At 39.1% G+C, this 25,498-nt stretch overlaps 1 protein-coding gene across 1 annotated transcript in view; it reads right to left on the bottom strand.

Moving 5' to 3' along the window:
* GDAP2 (ganglioside induced differentiation associated protein 2) overlaps nucleotides 1-25,498 on the bottom strand; it is a gene marked incomplete at its 5' end in the record, with an annotated part of 65,654 nt that overhangs the window by 20,778 nt on the left and 19,378 nt on the right. The window contains 6 exons of the mRNA XM_019655801.1: nucleotides 4,643-4,697; nucleotides 6,414-6,553; nucleotides 9,922-9,998; nucleotides 10,761-10,837; nucleotides 20,456-20,612; nucleotides 22,650-22,809. Coding sequence (XP_019511346.1) covers nucleotides 4,643-4,697; nucleotides 6,414-6,553; nucleotides 9,922-9,998; nucleotides 10,761-10,837; nucleotides 20,456-20,612; nucleotides 22,650-22,809 — 666 coding nt within the window. The remainder of the gene's footprint in view (nucleotides 1-4,642; nucleotides 4,698-6,413; nucleotides 6,554-9,921; nucleotides 9,999-10,760; nucleotides 10,838-20,455; nucleotides 20,613-22,649; nucleotides 22,810-25,498) is intronic.

The following is a 25,498-nucleotide window of genomic DNA, read 5'->3' on the forward strand; positions in this document are numbered from 1 at the left end:
GGGCAATACATGGGGGGAGGAGGGTTGTTACTTTGTGAGGGTGAAAAGGATAACTATTGCATTGTTCTGTACACCTGAAACTAACAATAAAAAATAAAAAAAGTAATGATCATATATTGGGGATGCTTAGGTGTGATTCCTCAACATCTATTGGCAACTTTTAAGATTTTAGTTTTGCTAAGTTCACTTATTTCTAGCTTCTTGTCACAAGAATGGTCAAAGACAGATTTAGATTTGTTAATAGATCTTATATTTTATCACAAAAGCCTATGCTTTTAAAGGTTACAAAATATATTCCTGGATTTACCAGTAAAAATGCTAATTGCTTGCTTTTGGTTGTCAGTAAAAATTAATCTTTTAGAGGTTATGGATTCTAATTAGTATAAAAGAAAACAATGTGTATTTTCAAGGAAGGTATAATGTATGGAAATACACTTTTAAAGGAACTAACAGGTAGTTTGTTCTAAAGAGGGTTATTTCTGAATGAGAAAGAAGAGAGAAACTAAAAGGGACTGAGAAAGTTGTAGAAGGTTTGTAAAAAGTATTGAGAGAGTTTTATGTCTAGTTTAGCTAAATGCAAACAATCAAGCACATTTAAATATCAAAAGTAAGCTACTCAAGTGAGTGCTCTCTCTCTGCTAAGCAGGACAAATTTCTTAGACTATTGGTCTATGTTTCATATTATCTCCCAATCAGGTTCCTGGTTACCGGAAAAAAGCTAAAATCTACACAATAGTAACCACTATGTTTTACTAATGGTTATGTAAACTATATTTCAGGATTGCTCTAGTTCACGTGTCCTCCTCAGTGTCAGAGTATAGGCCAATGAAAAGGAAGCTTATTCTCCTTAACCTGACAGCATCATAATGGTTCTGACCCACTGCTTAGATCATAAAGAAGGCCAGGAATTTGTTTAAATGTCTTTAACAACCAAAACAGAAAAACAAGGAATAAGGGAACAGTGAGACCCGAGAGTGAAACCAAAGACAAAGCCAGACTTTTGGCCACAGTTATAAACAAGCCAGGGCTAAAGCCACCTCAGGGCACCCCAAAGGTCCCAGGAGAGAAATGCCAAACAAAGGAGCCTGCTTTTTGGATGTGGAAGCCCAGACCACTGGGATGAGTGTCCTAATCCTCCAAAGCAGCCATGCCCCCTGTGCACAGTACAGGGCACTGGAGGAGAGATTGCGCCCTGCTCTGAAGGGAGCAGAGAACAACCCCCTCCCCACCAAGAGCTGCGATCACTGTTGGGCCTAACACTCCCAGTGGCTCCCAGGCTGTTCTCATCACAGGGGTGAAACTGCGGGTGACCCTAACATAACAGGCAAGCTTGTTAATTTATAGAAACCATTTTTTTCTGTCTCAACTGCTGACTCTGGACCTTTTTTTCCTCTGAAAACTGCTGGGTTGTAAAGATAAAGCAAGCCCCAGCTTTGGGCTCGTTTTACTCAGCCTGTTCCTTACCATTGGTCTATATCCCTTAGGGAAAAAAATAAACAAATCAAACTTAAGAGGACTCTAGAAAAGTTTTATCAAAACTATTGTCCATTGCTTTAGATTCTAACCTCAATTCTGCTATCTCCTATGTTGTTCGCTTGGAAAAGTTTCAACAGTCACTTAAGAAATATAGTGGGCCCAGTTTTAAAGGGAAAAGTCTCTAATAGACCAGTTAGTTCCTATATAGAAGGAACCCTTTACAATTTTTCTAAACACCCCAATGGTTTTGGGACTTCAGAGTCAGTAGCTGGATCCACTTCCCTCGAATTAAACTTATTTCATTTAAGTCTCCACAGGACTCTCCCAAAAGGAAGGCTGTCACTCCTACTTCTGGAGGGTAAACAAATGTCACCCGAGGTTTAGATCAAGTCATCTTTTCTCCAAACCCCATTGATATACTGATTTTAATTTTTTTTTTTTTTTTTGCCAAAGACCAGTCTTGACAAACTTTTGCAAAGTACTCTCTAGTACATACTTGAGGCTTCATATATTATTCACCTTATAAGAAAAGGGCACTAGGCAGGTGTGCTGGCACCTAGAAAGGGGCCACACCGGAGGCAGGACAACATGAATACTGACGAGGAGGCTGCTGTATCCTTTCAGGTAAAGATGACAGTGGGATGAACTAAAGGAGGGGCAGTGGGACTAAAGACAGGCATGGATTTGGACAAGAGCATGTACACAGAACTGATGCACCCTGGTGAGAGAGGAGGTGGGGGAAGGACCCACGGAGGCCTTTCTGGTTTCTGGCTTGGGCGCCTGGGTGGCAGTGGCCCATTTACTAAGATAGGGAGTGAGGGAAGGAGGAGGACATGAGCAGCTCTGCTTTTAAAATCCTGAACTTCAGGGCCCTGTAGGACATCTAAGTGAAGATACCCAATCGGCCGCTCACCAGGCACAGGGATGATGATGATGATGATGATGACGACGATAGTTAACACTGACCGAGTGTCCAGTATGTCAGGCAATGTTATAAGCATTTGACATGTATTCACTAATTTCATCCTTCCAACAACCCAACCAGGTAGGTCCTACTATCATTCCTGTTTTATATAAGATGAAATTAAAGCATGGGGAGGTCACCTAGCTTGCCTGAGATAAGTTGGTAATTGGTGGAGCTGGGGTTAGAACCTGTGTTACCTGAATCCTGAAACCATGCCTTTACACATCAGGCTTCACCACTTCCCCAGACACATATCTGGGACTTGCATGTGTTTTGGAGGGTTGTTGAAGACACAGGCACGCAAAAAGGTACAGAATGAAAGGACAGGGCAGAGGATTTGGGAGAACTAACACTTGGGGATGAGCAGAGAAAGAGGGGGCAGCAAAGGAACTGAGAACGAGTAGCTAGAAGCAGAAAAACTAGGCAACGTAAGTTTCAAAGAAGCCACTACAAAGTGTTTCGAGGAAGAAGCGATCACCTGTGTTTAAGGCTACAGAAAAGAGGTAAGAGAAAGGCAGGAAAGTGTCTGCTGAATTTAGGAACAGAAATTACTAATGATTTTGGTCGGAGCAGCTTTAGCTGTCATGGTGGGATTCGAACCAGACTGGCGTAATGCAAAGTACATGAAAAATGAAGAAGAGCACAGAATATAGATTACACTGAAAACTTTTGGTTGTAAAGGGGAAGAGAGATAAGTGGAGACTTCGGCGTGTTTAAAAGTTGATGAGTTAGATCCCAAAAATGGGAGAGGAGAAAGAGGGTAATTACTGAAGAGGGGGTCCCTGAGGAAATGGAAATACACCATGTAGTTACGAGCGTTGGCTCTGGAATTAAAATGCCTAAATTCAAATGCAGCCTTTGCAGCTTAGTAGCCGCTGACCTTGGAAAAGTTATTTAATCTCTCTAAGCATCCAATCCTTGTCTGTACAGTCAGAATACTACTACCATCTACTTAATGGATGTATTATAAGGTTTAAACAAGATAATGCACGGGAAGAACTGACACACAGTAGGTGCTTAGAAAGCATTAGCTATTATTATTACTATGGGATCCAGAGCACAGGTAGAGGGGCTGCCCTTCATTAAGAAGAAACACGGGCTAGCCGAGTGGCTCAGTTGATGAAGAGCTCGCTCAAGAGTGTGAGCTCTGAGCAACAGGGTCGCCGGTTCGATTCCCGGCCTGAGCTGAACTGCCGCTGAGCTGCCAACAGGTGGCAGGATGGCTCAGCTGAAGAAGAGAAAAAGAAAAAGAGGAAACACACTTTTGTGACAGAGAAAAAGGAGGCAATGATAAGAATACATGGCAGGTAACTCGGGGGTGGGAGGGAGAAGACGGATCTCCTTACTGATGCTTTCCAAGTTCTCGGCGAAGAACAAGGCGAGTCGGCTGAGCAGCCCCAATTCACATGGCTCGATTTCTCCGGCAACCCAGACACGAGAAGCGAAGAAGAAAGCAGAACGAGGGACTATCTCAAGATCAGGTGTGCAAGTGTAATGAAAGCCTTAGAGGTCATAGGTTATTTTAGGCATTGACAAGAGTGGCTGAAGTCATGGACCATGGGTTTTAGGCTGAACAGGGAAGACAATAAAGATGAAAAAGAGATGACATTTTCAGAAACAGTGAAAGGACCGCAGGACTGGATGTCTTGATGCAGTTGAGATGTAGGATTAGCTGTTAGGGATGTAACTGTGAGCAAGAAAGCTATATTCTAGCCCTCTTGGATCCTGCAGGCAATGGTAGAAGATAAAAAATTAAACAACCGATCTGAATTGAAAACATAATGATGACAGGATCTTATGGGGGTATAATGCAGGAGTACCTACTAGCTGCATGATTGGTCATGGAAGGGTTTCTATAGAAAGTGTTGAGCTGAGATCGGAAGGCCAAACAGGAGTCAGCCGTGAGCAGAGGGGTAAAGTATATTCTATCCCAACGTGAGCGAATCCCGGATGGAAAAGCAGAGAGAGACCAGGACTGAGGGGCTAATGTAATGGCTTCTGAGGGCTGTGTACAAAGACACTGGAGTTACACGAGACCAAAACATTAGGACCACGACTTGAGAGAGCTAACACAGGAAGGGTGAACAAAGAAATTAGCAGCCACAACAGTCATACCGAGAATTAGATGTCGAAATCTATCTTAACATGCTGGCAGGTGGTGCATTTACATTTAAGATTTTAGCTAAAAAAAAAGTACTGTACCTTTGAACGAAATGTTGGATGAACAAAATAAACAGCCTTCAAATTCCTCTTGTACCTGATTCAAAATTTTAAAAAAGGGTCAGTATAAGTCATGCATAAAACCAGTCACCATTATGGACAATTAACTCTGAATATTCACAGAGAAAAAAATATTTTCTTAAACAGCTCTAGCCTATTGAATTTTAGGTGAAATGTCAAAAACAATTCAGAGAACATTTCATTATTTAAAGTTATCTGTTTTGTAGAAGCTATTTTCTTGGCTGTAATAGAGCCACCTCTAGGTAGGACAAAGAAAAATTGCATTTTATAAACATTTATTGTGTGCCCTTTTTGTTACGTGGTGCTAGAGTCTCGGGGATCAGATTATGAATTAAAAAACAGTAAAACCACATAAATTATTAGCAAAAATTAGAAATTAAAAGTCTCAATGGTCATACTACAACAATAAATATTGGGAGTTGACTATGTCCTAGAAATTGTGCAAAGGCTTTATACTTAATTCTCATAACAATTCTATGAACTGAGTACTAATAATTGTCTCTATTCTAATCTTCCCAAAGCCACCCACACATCAAGTGACAGGGCCAGAAACTGAACCCAGGCAGTATGGCTCCAAAACCATGCTCTTATCTACTAGTCTATCTAGCCTCTCCAGGCGTGCGTGAAATTCTTTCAACAGCCTATTAATCATTGGGTCACATAAGGTGAATTAAAGGGGACTTCAGAGAAAGAGTACAAACTCTTCATTTCACAGCTGAGGCCTGTTCAACGTAGAGCTGGTTAGTACGAAAGGCAGAATTATAGTGGAGTGGAGCTGCCTTCCACAACCCACATTTAGAGCAAGCTAAAAAGGTGTATTAGGCAATGAAAGCTTTAACATTCCTAATTAGGGTGAGATTTAATGGGAGGAGTAAGATACTTGGAAATTGAAGGTCATTTGCCTTCTTTGTACACTAACTATAATAGTTTTTCAATGCAATTGATAAAAACATACTGATGCTCCCAATAACAAAGCTACTACCAGCAGGGCAAAGTGCTATTTTTATGTAGGAAATCTATTAATGAGAAAAAAAAATTAAAGCAGAGCATTTTATCTCTGCTGCGGTGGGGTATCTATACATTCTGGTTAAAATTTCCACGATCACTTCCAAGGAAATGTGGTTTAATAAAAATAACTTTCTGGTTCCACATCAGTAGCCCAGGTTCAAGTCCAAATTCTGCATCTGCTGCTGTGAGACCTTGGGTGCATACTTTGCCTGTCAGAATGTCCATATTTTCCCATCTTTCAAATGTAGATGATATCTATATTTATCGATCTACAGGTAGGACAAAGTAAATTCATATTTAACAAACAAATCTATTATGTGCTATTTTTTTCTATGGCACTAGAATTTTTGGGATCAGGTTATGAATTAACAAACTCATGGGTCACTGGATCAAATGAAATGATACTTATAAATGTATTTTGATAAGTATAACACATTTTATAAATAGAAGGTAGTATTTCTGTTACTTTATAAACAAAGATCGGTAATGACCCCAAGCCTTTTTCAAGGTGTTTAAAAGCAGGCAGAAGTTTACACCTGAGTTTACTTAAATGTGATAAGCTGGAGTTAAGGAGGGCCTCCTAGTATTAAACTATCTGATCTATGAATGATAAAAATCTGTTACATGAAATATGCTTTCACAGAATACACAGCAAGGCTTGCTACTGGTTCATATCAGGACCGATAGCAGCTGTTTCCCCTCAAAATGTGCACAAGTAACTAACTTGACATCGACGACATCGTAGAGCTTCTTCAGGAAGTCTGAGTCCAGATGATTGTACTCGCTGGTCAGGGTGTGAAAATATACTAGTACATATTCCTTCACAGCAATGTGATCCATCACATGGATAAAATATAAGAGCGCCTAGAAAAAAGAGGAGTAAAGATCACTTTGCACAGAGGCCAAGAAAGAGGAAAAACCCAAAAGATGACTAATCTATGCCCCAGGCACTGCAGGTGACCAATTCCTGGTAGAAAGGTCTTCAGGAGAGTCGATCAGGCTGGCGTTTGGTAATTCTCATCCATGGGACAGTGCCATCCTGTGTGGTCTTATTCTGAGCGATGGAGGAGAACAATTGATCTCTCTCCTCTCAAATAACTTCGTATACTCGAAAGAGTTCTTTGGTCAACTACCGGGTTTTCCCTCTCTAGGATAATGATATCAAAATCAGCAGAAACTGACTTTCTAGACCAGCGGTTCTCAACCTTCCTAATGCCGCGACCCCTTAATACAGTTCCTCATGTTGTGGTGACCCCCCAACCATAAAATTCTTTTCGTTGCTACTCTATAACTGTAATTTTGCTACTGTTATGAATCGTAATGTAAATATCTTTGTTTTCCGATGGTCTTAGGCGACCCCTGTGAAAGGGTCGTTTGACCCCCAAAGGGGTCGCGACCCACAGGTTGAGAACCGCTGTTCTAGACTGTTAATCACTCTTTTAGTTTCTGCTTGAATTCAATGCAAGTCTTTGCAGTCTCTACTGAGATACAGACTCGTGGTTCATGTAACCACGAAATGCCATAAAAGGACATTCTAAGTGATGCCTCAGTGTCTCGCTCTGAGGGCTGATTTTCTCAGCCTCTTTAATGTGGGTCTGAATGAGAAAAACGAGAACAGCTTTAGCTAGTAGGTGGCAATGGGCTGGGCAGCATTTCTAAGCCCTGAAAAGACTCAAATTTAATGTGACCCAGATCAGTTAGAGATATGTCCCATTCTAAGAAGAATGAAATTTAAGAAAAACAAACGCAAAGCAGATATACAATATGGGCAGGCCCAGCATGACCCAGTGGTGTAGCTATAAACTGTGAGAAAAGGGGAGCTAAGAGGTAACAACCGAAGGATTGCTATCAAACAGGCCATGTCCCCATCCTGTGCAGGAGGCCTTGGCGGTCCAGACCTGGATTAACAAGGATTAGGGTCCAACTGCTATGCGAGCAGACAGAGGAGGGCACGAAGGAAACAGCAGCTTTCCAGCTGTCACCTGGTTTGACCTCACAATATAGCTCATTGTTTTGTATGAAATGATACATCATGAATGGCCAGAACACTGCACATGCACAGCTGAGTCAGATGCAGGGCTTTCTGCTTTTTGGCATCAATCCTATTACTAATGGTGAGAATGAATGTCATGCTGATTAATACAAATGACCACAAGTGGAAACTTATTAATCACATAATTTACATTACATTATAAATGCAATATAGATATATAACTCAGTTGAGTTTTTCCTTTCGTGTATTTTTACTATTTTATATTTTATTATAAATTTTGCTCTTACCTGAGTGCTTCTGGTTCTTTCTGTCCACTGTCTACCCCTCCTTAGGGCCATTAAGATACCCATTTTTAGCTTCAAATTCCCATCTTTAACTTAATTTTTTTTCATTGTAAAGAAGTATAGCCACATGACAGAAAAAAAGGTAGAAAGCAAATTCTCCTCCAATCCATGAAATCCATTTTGAGATATTTATTTCCAATTTTTACCTTTAATGTTTGAAAGTCAGTGTATATATAATTTTCTATAATTTTTTTCCTGTTGATATTCTATTATAAACATTTCTCTATAGTAGTTGCCTCTATAACTGTAATTTTTTTCAAAGGATATAATTTTAAGCCTATTTAATGTAAGTATTAAAGTATTAAGCAATTTAATGAAATTTATTTTTATTAGTTTCAGGTGCACAAAGCAATGTAATAGTTAGATATTTACACCCCTTACAAAGTGATAACCCCCCTCCCCAAATCTACTACCCCTGACATTGTACATAGCTATTACAATTCCACTCATTCTATTCCCTATGCTGTACTCCCCATCCCGTGACCATATACATATATATGTGTGTGTGTATATATATGTATATATATGTGTGTGTGTGTGTGTGTGTGTGTGTGTGTGTATATATATATATATATTTAATTATAGTAGATATTCAATATTATTCTACTTCAGCTTCAGGTGTACAGCGTAGTGGTCAGGCATTTACACCGTCCATGACGTGACCCCCTGGTAAGTCCAGTGCCCATCTGGCACCTTACACGATCTTTATAACGTTATTGATTATATTCCCTATACTGTATTTCATATCTCCATGGCTATATTGTGACTACTGATTTGTACTTTCTAATCCTTTCACCTTCTCCCCAATCTCTACACTCTGTAACTGTAATTTTTACGAGTCACAAAGCATTCCATCTGTGGATGAACCATAATCACCTGTTAGGGATTTAGGTTATGATTTTGTAAGTAACATGCCAGGTTTGGTGCTTTCATCCTTTTTTTTTTTTACCCAAACACCAGTGACCAGGAGTCTTAAGGGCTTAGCCAGAAGCAATTACCTGCTTTTGCATGACTGTATTTTATCTTAAAATTGTGTGGAAATTTTACGTTTTTAAGTACATAATTTTTTTTACTATGGCTAAGAATTATGTTAAAGTGATTCTCCTCCTTTGCAGTCAGTTTCTAACAAAACTGATGTTCTAAGATCTGTATATTTATCCTGTGAATTCAATCGTTCCCTAAGTATTCCAATTTGGGCAATTTCAGGGCCTGTGGCTGCTTCCACACTTCGGATTATTTCCTTAGTGCAACTTCTCAGAAATGGAATTACTGGGTCAATGGCTGTGACCACTTTTACAGTTTCAATTCATCTTTGATCATAATGATTTAAAAGTTCTGGCTAATTTTGAAGGTGAAAAGAGATATCTCATTTTAATTCACTTTTTTTGGACTGCTAATCAGACTGACCATCTTTGTTTTTATTTACCAGTGATTGCATTCCTTCTTTTATGAACCATCTACTGTATTTCTGTCCTTTGCCTCCCCATGAAGGGATTATGGAATTAAGACATCTTGGGCAAACTGCATCTCTGGTTTCTTCTCTTCAGATGGAAACGCAATTTTGTTTTTTCAAGAAAGGCAGACTTTGACTGTGAGTACAATTACAATAAAGAATGATTCCAATCAAAAATTTGCCAGTTATGTCATATCCAAAACAAAGCAGCTGCGTCTTGGAGCTCACATCATGGCATTCCAGCATTTCTGCTTCTGCTACAGAGCGAAACCGAACCCCCAACTTACTGAAATGGTCCGTGCAGACTTGCACAACCAGGGCTGTTACTCTGCCTGAGACACACAGTTCTGCCTCATCTCATATTCTAAGCCGATTCCAAATTCATAGCCTCCTTATTTTTAAACCAACATTATTTGGAAACCAGAGCCTTTTTCGGGCTTACCTTGTCCATATCTATTAATGTTACAGGAATGTTTCTTCCAACCACCACCATCACTGTGCGACCGCAGTTATCGACACCTACAAACAGGAACTGTAATTAGTACCAGAAACTCTATTCCCAAAGTATTGCCTGTCTTGGGAGCTGACCTTATAAAAATATTCTACACAAATCTAAGACTGAAAACCAGGAGCATAAGTTTTTCAAATTCCATCGTTGGATTTCTCTTACTATGTGGACAATAGCACCTTTTTAGTTATTTTTTAGCTTCATGAGGTTTCAATGATGGCCCTTACTTTTAAGATAAGGCCTCTTAAGAGATTTTAAATCAGGGACAGTCAAAGGTGAGGTTTCAGGGCAAAGATCTTTTTAGAAATAGCTTTCTGTTTAGGCTCAAAACAACTTTTAACAACATCAGTGATCCAGGAAAAACTCAATGGAACTCAAATCTGAAAATTAACAAGAACTGCCTGAAAAAGAAATATAACAGAGAAAAAGCAGGAATCTGAGAACTTTCACTGCTTCCATTATACATTTATGTAAGGTTTGAATTTTGTATAGCAAGTATAGGGTACTTTCAAAAGCAGGAAAAAAATTGGGAAGATAACAAAAAGGGCAATAAAAAGAAATGAAGTTGGCCAGTGTAGTGCTACAAGTTGAAAATTTTATAAGCTGAGATGTTATTTTTAAGATTTTGATGATGAACAACAACTATCTTCATCGGTACAACACTTTATTCACAGATAAAACTGACAAAATCAGAGCAAAATGAAATCTCTAATAGCATCCTAGGTAGGGTCCTTCATTAGTGAAAGAGTAAGTTGCCATATCCATAAGCTCACCTGTTTGGTATAAGGCTTTGAGAGAAGCGATATCAGATAGATCCTCAGATCTTGCTTGACATAACCAGCGATTGTAACTACAGAAACAAAAGATGTAATTAGTATAATAAATCCTTGCAAATTAAATTTTCAAATGGGACCTTTTTTTTAAATACTATATATATATAGTATTTTAATAATAAAATACATACATACATATATATATAATTTTAACTTTATTGGGGAACAGTATGTTTTTCCAGGACCCATCAGCTTCAAGTCAAATCGCTGTTTTCAATCTAATTGTGGAGGGCACAGCTCAGCTCCAAGTCCAGTCACCATTTTCAATCTAGTTGCGGGGGAGCAGCCCACTATCCCATGCGGGAGTCGAACCAGCAACCTTGTGGTTCAGAGCACGCGCTCTAACCAACCGAGCCACCTGGCAGCCCCAGATGGGACCTGTTTTTATCTTTCTGTTCCTAAAGAATGATGCTTTATTATGAGGAAGGAGTTAAAGAGACCATCATAATATGTAGAATCTCTGCTATGTGTTATTGATAAATACAAATGAGTTATTGAGAAAGGAAGGTGTTCATACTTAATTGAAAAAATCTTTTATCAAATGAAGACTACTCATATAAATAGCTCAGATACCAAGTTCTCAAAGTAATTTATTTTTAAATACTATTTTTTTCCTTTACTAAAAAAAATTTTAAAAAATGCAGAGGAAGTCTAAAGCAATAGCAGTTCTCCAAAACAGGTGTTCACTCATTCAACAAAGTATTGAGCACTCACTATATGATAAGTATTGAGGGGCCTACAGTGAATAGACACGGTCAGTGCCCTTGAGGAGTATACTTTGCAGAGGGAAAACAGGTAAGTACATGTATGTGGGGCCACAAAGGAACTCGGTAATTTTATCTGGATCGTCGAGGCTTCTTTAATGATGGGTAATCAAGCTAGTTGTAGTGATACCCGCTATACGAGATTATAGGGACTGCAGATTGGCTGTGGCTAAGAGGATATTAAAGCCAGAAGAGACATTAAAGATCTCAAAGAGGGGAAATGGCCTGCAAAAGGGCTGAGTGATCTTAGAGTTACCAGACAATCAACGGTTGAAATTGAAGTTGCACTCGTGTCCAGGTTTCTGGAAAGGTCAGTACTTTTCCTACTATTTCCTACTGCTTTCTTAAAACTCAAAGTGCCACATATTTGATTCCTCAGCTGCAAATGGTGTGTATGTAGGGCACCCTTTGGCTGTAAACTATAATCATGTAACGGGATATTTAACGGGAAGTCTATTACACATGGATTGTAATTGACAAGTGATATTCCCGTTGGTTTCACAGAATTGTTACTGCTTGCGAAAAACACACTTGGTATTACACAGTTCTATAGTTTATGCCTTTTTAAATTTGGAAACTTGCCCATCTATACCAACTGAAAAGTTAAAGACAATAATAGCTGTTAATTTGGGTTTAAGATCTAATTTGCAAGTCAAGAAAAGACCTACGTGTATCATAGTTCTCCCTACATACATATACTATTCCATACTTTCACACAGAGTCATTTCCTAGGTTATTTACCCTAAATCCCCAATTGTACTGTTTTTTGATTAAGTCATCTCTACAAGACTAAACAGAATAATATATTTTAAAGGTTTTATAAGCATAAGTACTAGAACAAAACATGTAACAGGAATCCGGTAAATACCTGTGAATTTCTACACTCTAAACATTCATGAACCCATTTTTCAAAGGTTTATTGCATAAATGCAATACCTATAATCATAGTAGGGACTCCCATCTTTGTTCAATGAAATAACAGACATGAATATTATTCGAGTCATTTTTGGGGTCTGAGAATAATAGTATAAGGTCCTTGGCTTCAAAGAGTTTAAAGTTGAATATATGAAATAGACAAATTTAAAAAAAAATTTAACTTTGTAATTAGACAAATTTGCTTCTCTCTCTTAGACCACATACAGGGAATATGTCTTACTTGTCTCTGTATTTCCAGAAAATCTCTAGGGTAGTTCCTGACACTCAGTAACTGTGTGTTCAATGAGCTGTGAAAAAAAAAATTTTTTTAACCTGGAACTCAGGTGCACAAAATGAATTAATCACCTTGGGTTCAAAACACTCTCATCAGTGATACATACATGGTTCTTTTAAAAATTGGTTATTTAATTAGTTATTTTAAATGAATAAGCTCTCCAAATCCTACCACCCAGAACAAAAGTTGGCATCCTGACAGTAACGTCATCATTTTGTTGCTTTCCTTTTTATATTGTCATGATTCATCCATACAGACGGTGCCAAAAAAATGCATACACATTTTTCGAAAGGAAAAAAATGTATTAAAATTGTTATAGTCAATATATACCGATAACAAAAGATGAATACAAGTCATGTGTATACATTTTTTTGACACTCCCAGTATGCATTCCTAAAAAAGTTTTTGGTTTTTAGCTATTCAAAGGAGAAAAAAAGCTGATCCTGCTTTATGTAACCTTTGGGTCCTACTTTCTTAACTTGTTCTATTACTAAGTTTCATGTATGCTGTTGGGTATCAAGGGTGTTCATTCATTTTGACGCCCCTATATAATGTATTCATACAATATGAAAACTACAGCGTCTATGGTCCACTCTCCTACTGATGGGCACTGGGGCCGTCCCCAGGTTTTTGCTACTGAACACAGGGCTATGTTGACTTGTTTCACATGGTTCCTGGTATCCGTGTGCATGACTTCTCCTGGGTAGATACATAGGAGGGAGTGCCTGGTCATAAGGTATTCAGTTTTAGGAGCTATGGCCAAATCTCCTTCCCAAAGTATTGTACCAATTTATACTTCTACAGCAAAGAACAGAAGACCCCGTGGATCCACGTCCTCTTCCACACCTGGCATTGGCAGGTGTTTGAATCCTGCCAACCAATTATGTTTGAAACGGGGGCCTCGTTTTTCTGGGAACTTATGATGCTGAGAACCCGTGCCCCTTCACTGGCCATGCTTCCCTCTTCTGTGAGACGCCGTTCATACTGTTTGTCCTTTTTTCTACTAGGCTGTGTGTTCTTTTCTCACTTATTTGTGGGAGTTCCTTATTTTATTTTATTTTATTTTATTTTTAGCTGAGCCATCCTGCCACCTGTTGGCAGCTCAGCGGCAGCTCAGCTCGGGCTGGGAATTGAACCACTGTTGCTCAGAGCTCAAACTCTTGAGCGAGCTCTTAACCAACTGAGCCACTCGGCTGGCCCTCCTTATATATTCTTAATACTAAGCATTTGCCAGTTGTGTACACTGTGAATATTCTCATTCTGTAACTTGTTCTTCACTTTCTTTAAGCTTCATTGCTGTACTTTCTGAAGTTCTTAATTTTAATAGTCAAAACTATTTTTTTCTTTCATGGTCAATGCGTTTTATAGCTTGTTTATGAAATGTGTCCTTTCTTCAAGATATGAAAGTGCTAACCTATCACTCCTTCCATGAGTTCTAATTTTTTTTTTAATTTAAGTCCTTAATCCATCTTAAAACTGATTTTCGTCCACATGAACTCCAAAATGGTACAAACTCTAAAATGTTTTTAACCTTGATCTGTGATTCACAACTTGAGTTCCGGGAATGGACACCGGTTGGCAAAATCCCTATCAACATATTCTGGAGAGAAGGCTTATGGCTTATGTCAGGTTCTCAAAGGTTTTACGATTCAAAAAAATTTAGAATCACTGCTGAGACATAGGGGCTGCTTCAGTTTCTAAGGATCCTGACATGAATTTCAATGTAAACAACACATGAATGCAATCGTCACCTGCTTTCTTCTTTATGCTAATTAAATCTCCTTCATTCTCACTATTGCTTGTGAAAGTTTGACTTGGTTATTTTTTCTTTTAAATCAGTATTTGGGAGGAGGGAATAAAAGCAAAAGATGTTAGTTTTACTTCCTAATCCAATAGAGAAACAATGCTTTCCTTGTTTTTCTCATCCATTCAAGACTAAAATTTTCCCCTATCTCTTTCATGAATGGCACCTCATTGTTTGCTAATAGTTTCTGTGTTTTCTTTCAATAAAGACATACAATCTTTGATCCCAATCCAACAATCAAAACAAAAGCTAAAAAAGGAAAATGTCAACTCAAAATAGTTTCTTGTTTTCCTAGAGCTTATTCCAAATAAATTTCTATGAAATTGACGGATGAAATATAATCATGGGTAAATGGTCACACAAAATATGTCAAAATGGCAGCAAAGTGCCCACCCCAAGTGCTCTACAGGCAGAAACACTGAGTAGATCGCTTCTCAATGGGCTACACTCAACTAAGGTCGGATGCTGTCCTCACTACGCTGACACAAGGCAATTCCTTCCAGTTAATCAATTACCATCCCAAGGCTGAACGATGAAAATTTAAGCTAAATTACTCTTAAAAGAGCAGTAACTAATTCATCTGTGTCCAACCCATAGCCCAGGGAAATATCTGGCTTTGGAATGAATTACCTTTTCCTGACCTCATGCAACTGTCCCATACTGAACTTGGTTGAGGCCCTTGCTATGAATTCTTATTGCTCCCTGTAATTTAAATAAAACATTCACATAATAATCAGTTTCACATTTCTCCCTCTGCAAGACCCTACGCTCCATGAGGGCTGGGGCTGTATCTTTCCTGCCTGCCACTTTATTACATTTCTAGCACAACACTTGGCACATCAGTAAGAGCTCAATAAATACTTAAAAATGAACGCGGCAGAGTTTTTACTGTGAGAAATGACGTAAGAATTACAGGCAATTGGAACTCAAGCCAACCAAGGAATGCTTGAAAAAGAAAAAAAGCTACCGTAAAATAATTTTAAGAGTTTTAAAAACTGTATCTTTGAAAAAATAGATTGCTTTCAATTTCTATCTTATGATACACTCAAGTTAGTATCACAACTGGGTAGGAGACCTGGAAATATCAATCAAGAAATAGACAGTATGTATATTTTTTTCAGATATTAAAACGAATCATTACACAGAAATACTGACGTGGCAAGGCGAGGCTGTGAGAGGAATGATCTAACTTAGCCAATCCATGACCTTTAGTTTTGTTACAGATGGAAGAATTGGAGGCTTTCAAAAAGGTATTACTAACTAAATAGCTACTTACTTCCTCATAAAAATTGATCATTTGCTCAACCTGATCAATTAACATAATCAACAGAAAGAAAACTTTTTTTTATGGAAATAAAAGCCTGATTTAAAGAGTCTAAGAGAAATAAGTTTTAAAAACTACAGCTGGCAACCTTAAACATTTAGCATGTGGCCCAGTGTGCAAACAGATGACTTACAGCTCAGTGGGATCATCAACTCCTGAATAATTAAGTCATTCATTCTCATACTTTTTGGTCTCTGGGCCCTTTTAATGTTTATGTCAGTTACATCCACCAATATTTACTGAATCAGAAATAAAAACAGAAATTTAAAAAATTATTAATTTAAAAACAAGCTTTCATAAAAAAGCTATATTTAGGGAGAAGAGTTATTTTTGCAAATCTCCTCAATTTCTACTGGATTCTCATATCTGCTTCTGCATTTAATCTGCTGCAATATCCCACATTAAGCAGCTTCTGGAAAACTCCACTGAGCACTGTAAGAATGAGAATGAAAAGGACAAGTAAGTCTTAGTAACACTATAAAAGTAGTTTTGGTCTCACAGGCTCCCTGAGCGGGTCTCAGGGTCCCGGGTCCACACGTCTGAGCTGCTATCATCAGTCTGAGGAATTTTGCAATATACGTGTAGATACAAGACAAGTCGTTTAACCATCACAGACACTGGCCAACACTGGCACACCAAACAGCTTTTGACCCATCACTCAAGGGAGCTGAGTGGCAGGGGCACCAAGCCTTTGTTTCTTGGTTCAGGCTGTGGGAGCCACAGGCCGTACTCTTCTCCAAGCCGGCAACCGAGTGCTGACTGGATGCGTGCACAGCCTGCCCTCTGTTCAGGATGCACCCCTGACACAAGAAGGTAGTGTGGCTCATGCATGAATTTCCAGAAGAGAAATATTTCAGTACCTAGAATATTATCTTGTACAGAATAAATATCCAGTGCTTTCTGAAATGAATGCAAACCGTCAACTGTGTAACGAAGGTGAACCTCAAGATCAAGGCTTTCTATCAAGGATAATGCTTCCCATGCTGCTTTCATATTCTTTCCTAGAACCCACCCCTTTGCTGTAAGCGTGAACTCAGGAAATACAGGGTCATTTTAATACTGCCTTGAACTTGTAATTATTAAGTGAAACAAATCGCTTCGTTAAAAAAAAAACCAGACAGACAAGTATCCAGTCCAAACACAAACTTAAAAACATTCCAGAACAGCTGTATGACTCCTGGAGAAATGAAAAAGGTGTGTGTGTGTGTGTGTGAGAGAGAGAGAGAGAGAGAGAGAGAGAGAGAGAGAGTGAGAGTGAGAGTGAGTGAGTGAGAGAGAGAGACAGAGGTGGGGGGGGTTGACTGATTTCGGAGAGGTGAGAACAGTGCTTTGTATATGAATACACAAACTTTCCCGTGCTTTCCCCACTCCCCTGGAGCTGTTTGTGTAGGTGGCTCAAGATGGCGGTAGAGAAGGGAGACATGCTGCAGTAGCCACTTTGATGGCTCTCCCTCAACCAGCTGTAACTCTGGGAAAGCCACTCTTGGGGATCAGTGTACCCTCTGCAGAGTAAAAAGGTCAGACTAGATCAGTGATTTAGGGCACAACAGAATCATCTAAGAAACTTGTGAACCTTCCCACAGAGGCTCTGAGTCAGGAAGTGTGGCGCAGGGCCTACAAATATTCAGCGAGCAGCCCTGGCGATTCAAACACTTATAGGCTGTGTCCCCCACTTTGGAGTTCTTTACCAAGTTCCTGAGACCACAAGACCAGTGATGCTCAAAGTGGGGTCCACAGCCCTGAGGCTTTTTCAAGGGGTTTGCCAGGTGAAAACTATTTTCATAATAATACTGACACGTCATCTGCCCTTTCACCATGCTGACATTTGCACTGATTGTGCAAAAGCCACTGCTGGGTAAAATTCTTGGTGCCTTAGCATGAATCAAGGTGGAGGCACCAGGCGGCATCAGTCGTCACCATGTTCTTCAACTGCCAAAATACTTACGGGGGAAAAAAAAAAAGAAATCCAATTTCATTTAAGAATGTCTTTGATGAGGAAGTAAAAATTATTAATTTTATTAAATCAACCCTTGGGAATCCATCTGTTTAATATTAATGTGTCACAAAATGGGAAAAACATATAAAGCACTTCTGCATACTGAATGAAGTATGAGGTTGTCTTGAAGAAAAGCATTACATATTTCACTTGAAAGCTGAACTAGTTGCCTCTTTTCACGAAACACCGTTTTTCCTCAAACAATGACTGGCAGACAAACTATGGTTATTCAACATGAGTAACTGGCAGATGTTTTCTCAAAAATGAAGAAAGCCACCCTGCTGTTTGAAGAAAAACAATCGAGAGTATATATTGCAAATGATAAAACTTGAGTTTTAAAACAATATACACAACTTTGGAAAATCTGTATCCACCAGAGGCTCACAGTTCCTAATACTTAAAGACTTTTCTGGTGATATGTGTGCTGATATTAACAAATATAATCTTTTGATATTGTGTAGTAAAATGTGTCAATATTTGGAAGATCTGAATAACTCAGTGAATCAGTATTTTTCAAAAGACCAATGCATCATATTATAAATTCATGCTCTAAAGTCTTATCATAAAATCCATTCGAAGTGCAGGATAGAACAACGCATTTTAATATTAACAGAATACAAAAATTCATGGTTATCGTTTGAGATTCCACATTACAACTAAACTTAAAAAAACTACATTTATTGAGTTATAGTGTGGTATCAAAGACTAATATCCTCAATTACTTGAAAAAAGGTATTAAAATACTCCCCCCTTTTCCAATGATACATCTGAGGTCATATTTTCTTTATTTACTTCACCTAAAACAAATTACTGAAATAGTTTGAATGCTGATATGAGAATCCAGCTGTCTTTTCCTAAGCCAAACATGAAGAGATGTGCAAAAATGTAAAATAGTGTCATTCTTCTAATTAAAAAATAAAGAAGTTATTTTTCATGAAAACATGATAGGTTATTTTTTTAAATGAACAAATAGTTTCTCATATATATACATATATATATACATATATATGTGTGTGTATATATATATATATATATATATATATATATATATATATATATATATATATATATAGAGGTAGGTATAACCCATTTAAACAAAAACTCTCTGGGGTCCTCAGCAATTTTTAAGAATGCAAAGGGGGCTTGAGAACCACTGCCTTAGACCAAAATCTAGGAATGCATCCATCGTGATGTGAAGAAGTTTCAAAACACATAAATGCCATAGTTCCAGTCATCTGAGGGGCAGCCCAGTCACGGTATTTAAAGAAAAGTGTCCGCCAGATGATTCTTACACATGGCCAAGTTTACAGACCACTGAAACCACCATTTGAGTGTCACTGCTTTTGGAAAACTTATTTATTGGTGCCCCCTACTGGCTACTTTGCTTTTGTTTATGAAAATAAAATCAGAATAACGTGAAAACCAGGAACTTGGGAGACACAAAATTCTAATTCCGTACGGGACCCCAGAGGTCATCTAGTCTAACTCCCACTCTATAGATGGAGACGGCCAACAAGCACCCATCATTACAGCTGAGTGAGATGAACGCTATGCCAGGCTTTGATTAAGCACCAAGTGTGGAACAAAGCCTAAATCTACCCCAGACTTCTGTTCCATCTATTCCAGCTTATCTCCAGCGAGATGCGTTTCCCAGAGGCCATCGCCTCTGAGCTGAAACCTGCCGAATGGTCAGGAATTGAAGGACAAAGTATTCCAGTCCAAAGGGAGGGCAAGCACAAAAGCTCAAAGGTCAAAGAGACCATGGTTTGGTCAGTATTGAAGAGAATACTGTGACCAGTGTGCAGAGCTTGCCAAGCAGCAGATGCTGTGCTAAGCTCATTACGTTATCTTATTTCAAGTTCACGACAACCCGATGAGATGTTATCCCCTTCACCAACCCTTGAAGGTAATGGATGGTATTATTCATTTACAGTTTATTATTTTTTCTTTCCTTTGAAATTTTTTGAAAAGCAGCTAGCTTTCCAAGGACGGTTAATCCTTGGAAAAGCTTACTCAGAAGTACAAAAGCTGCTTTTCTTTATGTTTTAAAAAGGATGGATTCAGAATTGCTTTTGAAAACACCCGAAAGAAATGGAATGGCTTTATAAAGGTTCCTGGGGATAAACCAGGGAGAAATGAAGCTCTTTTAAATGAAAGAAAACTGTAGATGATGGTTTAATTATAAACATAGTAAAGTCAGGTAAAAACTTGCTAAGACTGCCTTCCCCTCTCCCCAGTTTCTACTTTTACGACATAACTTCACCCAGAAATACCCCGGTTACAGTAGAAGGAGTAGGAACTCTGAAATCAGATACGCATCTGAGCAGTGGCTTCCACACCGATTAACTTTGACCACTGATAAGTTAACTTTGAAATTCTGCATCTACACAGTGGGGACAGTATCTTCCTCCGGGCTTGTCATGAGGAATACATGAGAGCACATTATATTATATTACATTAGATCATTCGGTGGATGGAAGGCCCTTTCTTGTTTGTCATGTCTGATGTGTCTGTCAGTGCACAGGGGTTTGCCTTACTTTCTCTGATGCTGCTTCTGCAGGGCTGCCTCTGATAACTGGCCCTGAAGGATCAGTCTTCTCTGCTTATCAATATCTCCTTCCATTCGAGCAAAAGCATGAGAGCCAATGAAAGAAAGATCAACTCCCAAGCCTTCGTCCTCCTCTTCTGGGCTGTCTGTAACAAAAATCCTATCAATAGAGAGCTTCCAACAACACTGGACAGTAAATGCTGCAAACAGGCTGCGAATGTTGCAATTGGGATGACTGCAAGCAAAATCACAAAGCTGGGGTCAAGAGGTTAATTATTAGGAATGAAACTGAAATCAGACTTAGGTATTTGAAGAACAGAAATAATGAAGGAAACCACCTGCCCAACGTGTGATGGGAGTTTTAGGACTACATGAAATCAAATCAACGTGACCTGTGGATAACCTTAGGAAGGAAACAGTACAATGTAATCATAAGCAAAAAGAATTATACTGAATGTGAGTTTAAAGATGGATTGTAGCACAGCATTTAACAAAAAAGAAATATAAAGAGCAAATGTTTGGGGTCATTTATCCAGAACTGTTTCAGGAGGGAGCCCTTGATTGGTTGGCACAGAAACTTCAGTCCTTTTGTCAGGTAACCAGTGAAAGACGATGGATGGCCCAGGACTGCAGGGTCTGACCCACATCCACTAAGGAATGTTTTGATTCTAATGTAGCATCCTGGCTTGCTACACTGGTCATATCTACACAACCACTCTGGTCTGTAAGAATTATAGTTCTGACTACAAATTAATAAGTTAACTTTCTGATTTCTCCATATAATCATTTTACATTTGGCTAGGAGAAGCCAGTTCTTTGGGAACGAATCATCTCTTAGGGTGTTCCCCATTGCCTTAGCAGATCTGTTTAAAAAACTAAAAATAAACAGCCTCCCACCCCTGGACCAGGGGGAGCTTCCCAAGGCAATGGCACCACTTGAAGCCCCTCCTGGTGGGACTTCCTCACATCTATGTCACTGCGTCTCACACTGTGACAGGCCAGCAGCTTAGAAGGGTCTGCTTTTGTTAAAAAAATACCCATGAATGAATCTTCTTTCAGTCCCTCAAGTCGATTTTTACATCTACTTTAACAGATTTAACATTGGAATTGAAAGTATTTACAAACACTAGGGCTTTTATCTATGAGGTAACAATGTTTTCTGAGATAGATGCAAATCAAGCACCCTGAGAATGGTGGATAGAAAGGAACCTATAGCTAATGAGTTAATCTCATCTACTGCCCAGTATTGCCATCTCAAATGGGTTTTGCTATTCATTCATCCTTCTTATATAAAATGCATGTAATGCATTTAGGAAAAATTATATTCTATAGTGGTGGTCACAATTATGAGAATTTCCAAATAACTCCGGGCACAGTTCAAGGGTGCACTCCACTGGAGGCTGCCTGAAGTACACGGGTACCCCGCCAGCAAAGCTTGATTTGGAGACATTTTTTGATGCGACACCATTTACAATTCCCTCTGTTTGATCTAAGTCTGTGCACTGGTGTTTAAAAGGACCTGAGTGGCCTTCTACAGGTTTTAACTTGATGCTCATTTAAAACTGTTCACAGTAGGAATCACATCGTAATTCCTAAGCTGCTGGATTCTGAGATCAAGTCCCAGCTCTGGAGCTTGTGACACGTGACTCCACAGGAGGGTGGAAAACCCTGAATACGTACCCACGCAGATCAGCACATGCTGTCTTACAGCACAGATCAGAGGGTCCCCGTCCTACTGGACTCTACTCTACCAGTGCTTCAATCTACAGGAGGAGGGACCTAAAGAAACAAAACGAGTGGCTACAGTACTCTTGTCTTCCTATTTAATGTTAGGTATAGCTCTTAGAGGACATTCTTGAAGCTGGTGAAAATTTTAGATAAAAGTACTTGACTGCCGTCTCAACAGTGTCTCAAGTGAAACTATAAACTTTATCAAGGTCAGAATACTGTAACAGCCATCACTGAGGCTCTGTTGCCTAACCCAGACTTGACATTACATAATTTATTTTTTTTTTAATTTAAAGAGTAAATCTCATCAAGAGTAAGGCTCGAGAAACATCTAGGTTGGTCTTGATCTGAACATCACACTTACAGAGAGCGTCCCTAAGGTCAAGCTAAAGGTCCCACTTCTTTGGGGGTCAGTCCCTTTGCTTCCTTATGAGGGAGATGAAGGTGGCACTTACCCTCTGGGGCACCAGGTTTCTCACTTATTCGAATCTGCCGTTCAGGGACCACAGGCTCCCCCTCCGCATTTCCGATATCTGCTGGCAGGTATGGCAACGACAGAGTCTCCTCCTTCAAAGACCTTGGGAAGTACAGAGGTAGCAGCTTTTGGTAAGTAGCCTGTGTCAGAAAAGCAGGACGTTACAATCATGGAGTCACGACACGGTGTCCACAGCACTCAGTGCTCACCCCCACACTGTGAGACGGCTGCGTCCTGGAGGACCTTGCCACTTGGGAGCTCAGGCTAGATGCTGTCTGGGGACCCTCCGCCAGTTCTGTGTTAAAGATCAGGATGTCATTAGCTAGTTACACGTGACCCCCTGGCCTGGCAAGTCCGGTCAGTGAACCTGGAATGTTTAAGTCCTGCCACTCCTGTCCCTGTCCCCTTTCTTCACTTTACCAACGGTGTTTGTCTTTGAAGAGTCAGCTCAGCTGCTACTTCAGTCCTCAGTGTGCCATCAGGGGACACTGGCCCGGTTTAGTTTTTGAGATTTTTTATTTTTTTTATTTTTTGTTCTCTGCTATAGTTTATTTATTTATTTATTTATTTATTTATTTTTGAGGTTTTGTTTTTTTTTAACAATACTACATGTTTGTGACAGATTGCTATTACATGACTTTTATTCTTCTTTAGAGGTTTCTCAAAGAACAAAGATAAATTTTACCTTTTTAAAAACAAATTAGAATAAAACTCATTCTATTTTATAATTTCCATTTGGGTTAGTCCATTGGACTCATTTATACATCTATGATACATTATAGGTGTTTACTGGTCTTGTTTTTCCTACATCTTGAAGCATTTTGCTTTTTCATTATGCTAGGAATTATTTTATCACTAGCCATCACTTACTGCCAACTATACTGAAAAAGACTAAAATAGACAAAAAAAACAAAGAATGATGAAATTTCTTAGGACAATAACATCATTATCCGTCTGTTTTCTTACTGTGTCACCTGCAATATTGCATCATCTTTCATGTATAAAGTATGTAAGGTAGATAGATACATAAGAAGACAGAAGACACTATCTTTGTAGCCTTTTGAAAAAAACAGGTATAATTCACAGACCATAAAATTCACCCTTTTAAAGTATACAATTCCGTGGTTTTCAGTGTGTTCACAAAGTTGTGGACCATGATCTAATTCCAGAATATGTTCATCACCCCCACATTTGTTAGGTCACCCCCGTTTCTCCCTCCACCAGCCCCTGGCAACCATCACTCTGCTTTCTGTCTGTATGGATTTGCCTATTCGGGACATTTCGTAAGAACAGAAGACAGTGTGTGGCCTTTTGTGACTGGCTTCTCTCAATGAGCATAATGTTTTCAAGGGTCACTTACACTGTGGCGTGTCAGTGCTTCATTCCTTCTTATATTAATAGCTTAATATTCCATTCTATACACACACATCTGCTTATCAGCACATCAGCTGACTGTATTTAGGTTGTTTCCACTCTTGGGCTATTATGAATAATGCTGATATGAACACTTGGTGTAAAGTGCTTGTGTGGCCATGTTTTCGATTCTTTTCTACACGGACCGAAGAGTGGAGTCTCTGCTTATCTTTTTGAGGAGCTGCCAGGCTGTTTTCCAAAGCAGCTGCACAGTTTTACATTCTCACTAGCTCTGTATGCAGGTTCCAATTTCACCCCATCCTCACCATCACCTGTGATTTGTAATGGCAGCCATCCTAGTGGGCGTGAAGTGGTGCCTCACTGTGATTTTGATTTGCATTTCCCTATTGGTTGTGATGTTGTGGAGTACCTTTTCATGGGCTTATTGGCCACTTCTATCTTTTCTGAAGTAACGTCTAGTTAAAACTTCTGCCCAGACTTTATTATTTTAAAAGCAATTTAAGGTTCACAACAAAATTGAGAAGGTAAAGATATTTCCCATAGCCCCAGCCCCCACACGCGTAGTCTTTCTCATTATCGACAACCCCCATCAGAGCAGTACGTTTATTACAACTGATGAACCTCCAAGGACACATCGCATCACCCCCAGTTTACATTGGAGCTCACTGCTGGTGTGAGCCCTCTGTAGGCTGGCTCAAGGGTATAAGGACAGGTGCCCGCCATTATAGCACCATGCAGGGTACTCGCTGCCCTAAACCCCCACGCTGTCTATTCTCCCCCCCACGCCACACCCCAACCCAAGCTTTTTGCTGTCATCACAGTTTTGCCTTTTTCCAGAATGTCATATAGTTGGAATCATATAGTAAGTAGCCTTTTCGGGTTGGCTTTTTTCACTTAGTAATACGCATTTCAGTTTCTTCTACATCTTTTTATGGCTTAGTAGCTCACTTATTTTTAGCACTGAAAAATGTTCCACTGTCTGGATGGGCCACAGTTTATTTATCCATTCACCCACTGAAGGACATCTTGGTTGCTTCCAAGTTCTGGCAAATATGAACAAAGCTGCTATAAACATCCTTTGTAAGTTTTTGTGAGGACATAAATTTTGAACTCCTTTGGGTAAATACCAATTTTTGCCCATTTTTAAATGGGGTTGTCTTTTTATTACTGAATTATAAGAGTAACCAATTGCTCTATTTTTATTTTGGCTGCTTGTACTTTTGATGTCATATCTAAGAAACCATTGCCTAATCCATGGTCATAAAGATTTATATCTATGTTTTCTTCTAAAAGTTTTACAGTTTGAACTCCCATACTTAGGTCCTACATCCATTTTGAGCTAATTTTTGTAGAGGATGTGAGGTAGTGGTCCAACTTCTTTCTTTTGAATGTGAATATCCAATTGCTCCAACACCATTTGTTGGTAAGACTATTCGTTCTGCATTGAATTGTCTT

The sequence above is a fragment of the Hipposideros armiger genome, unplaced genomic scaffold (genome assembly GCF_001890085.2).
Source record: "Hipposideros armiger isolate ML-2016 unplaced genomic scaffold, ASM189008v1 scaffold_247, whole genome shotgun sequence".
Taxonomy (NCBI): Eukaryota; Metazoa; Chordata; class Mammalia; order Chiroptera; family Hipposideridae; genus Hipposideros; species Hipposideros armiger.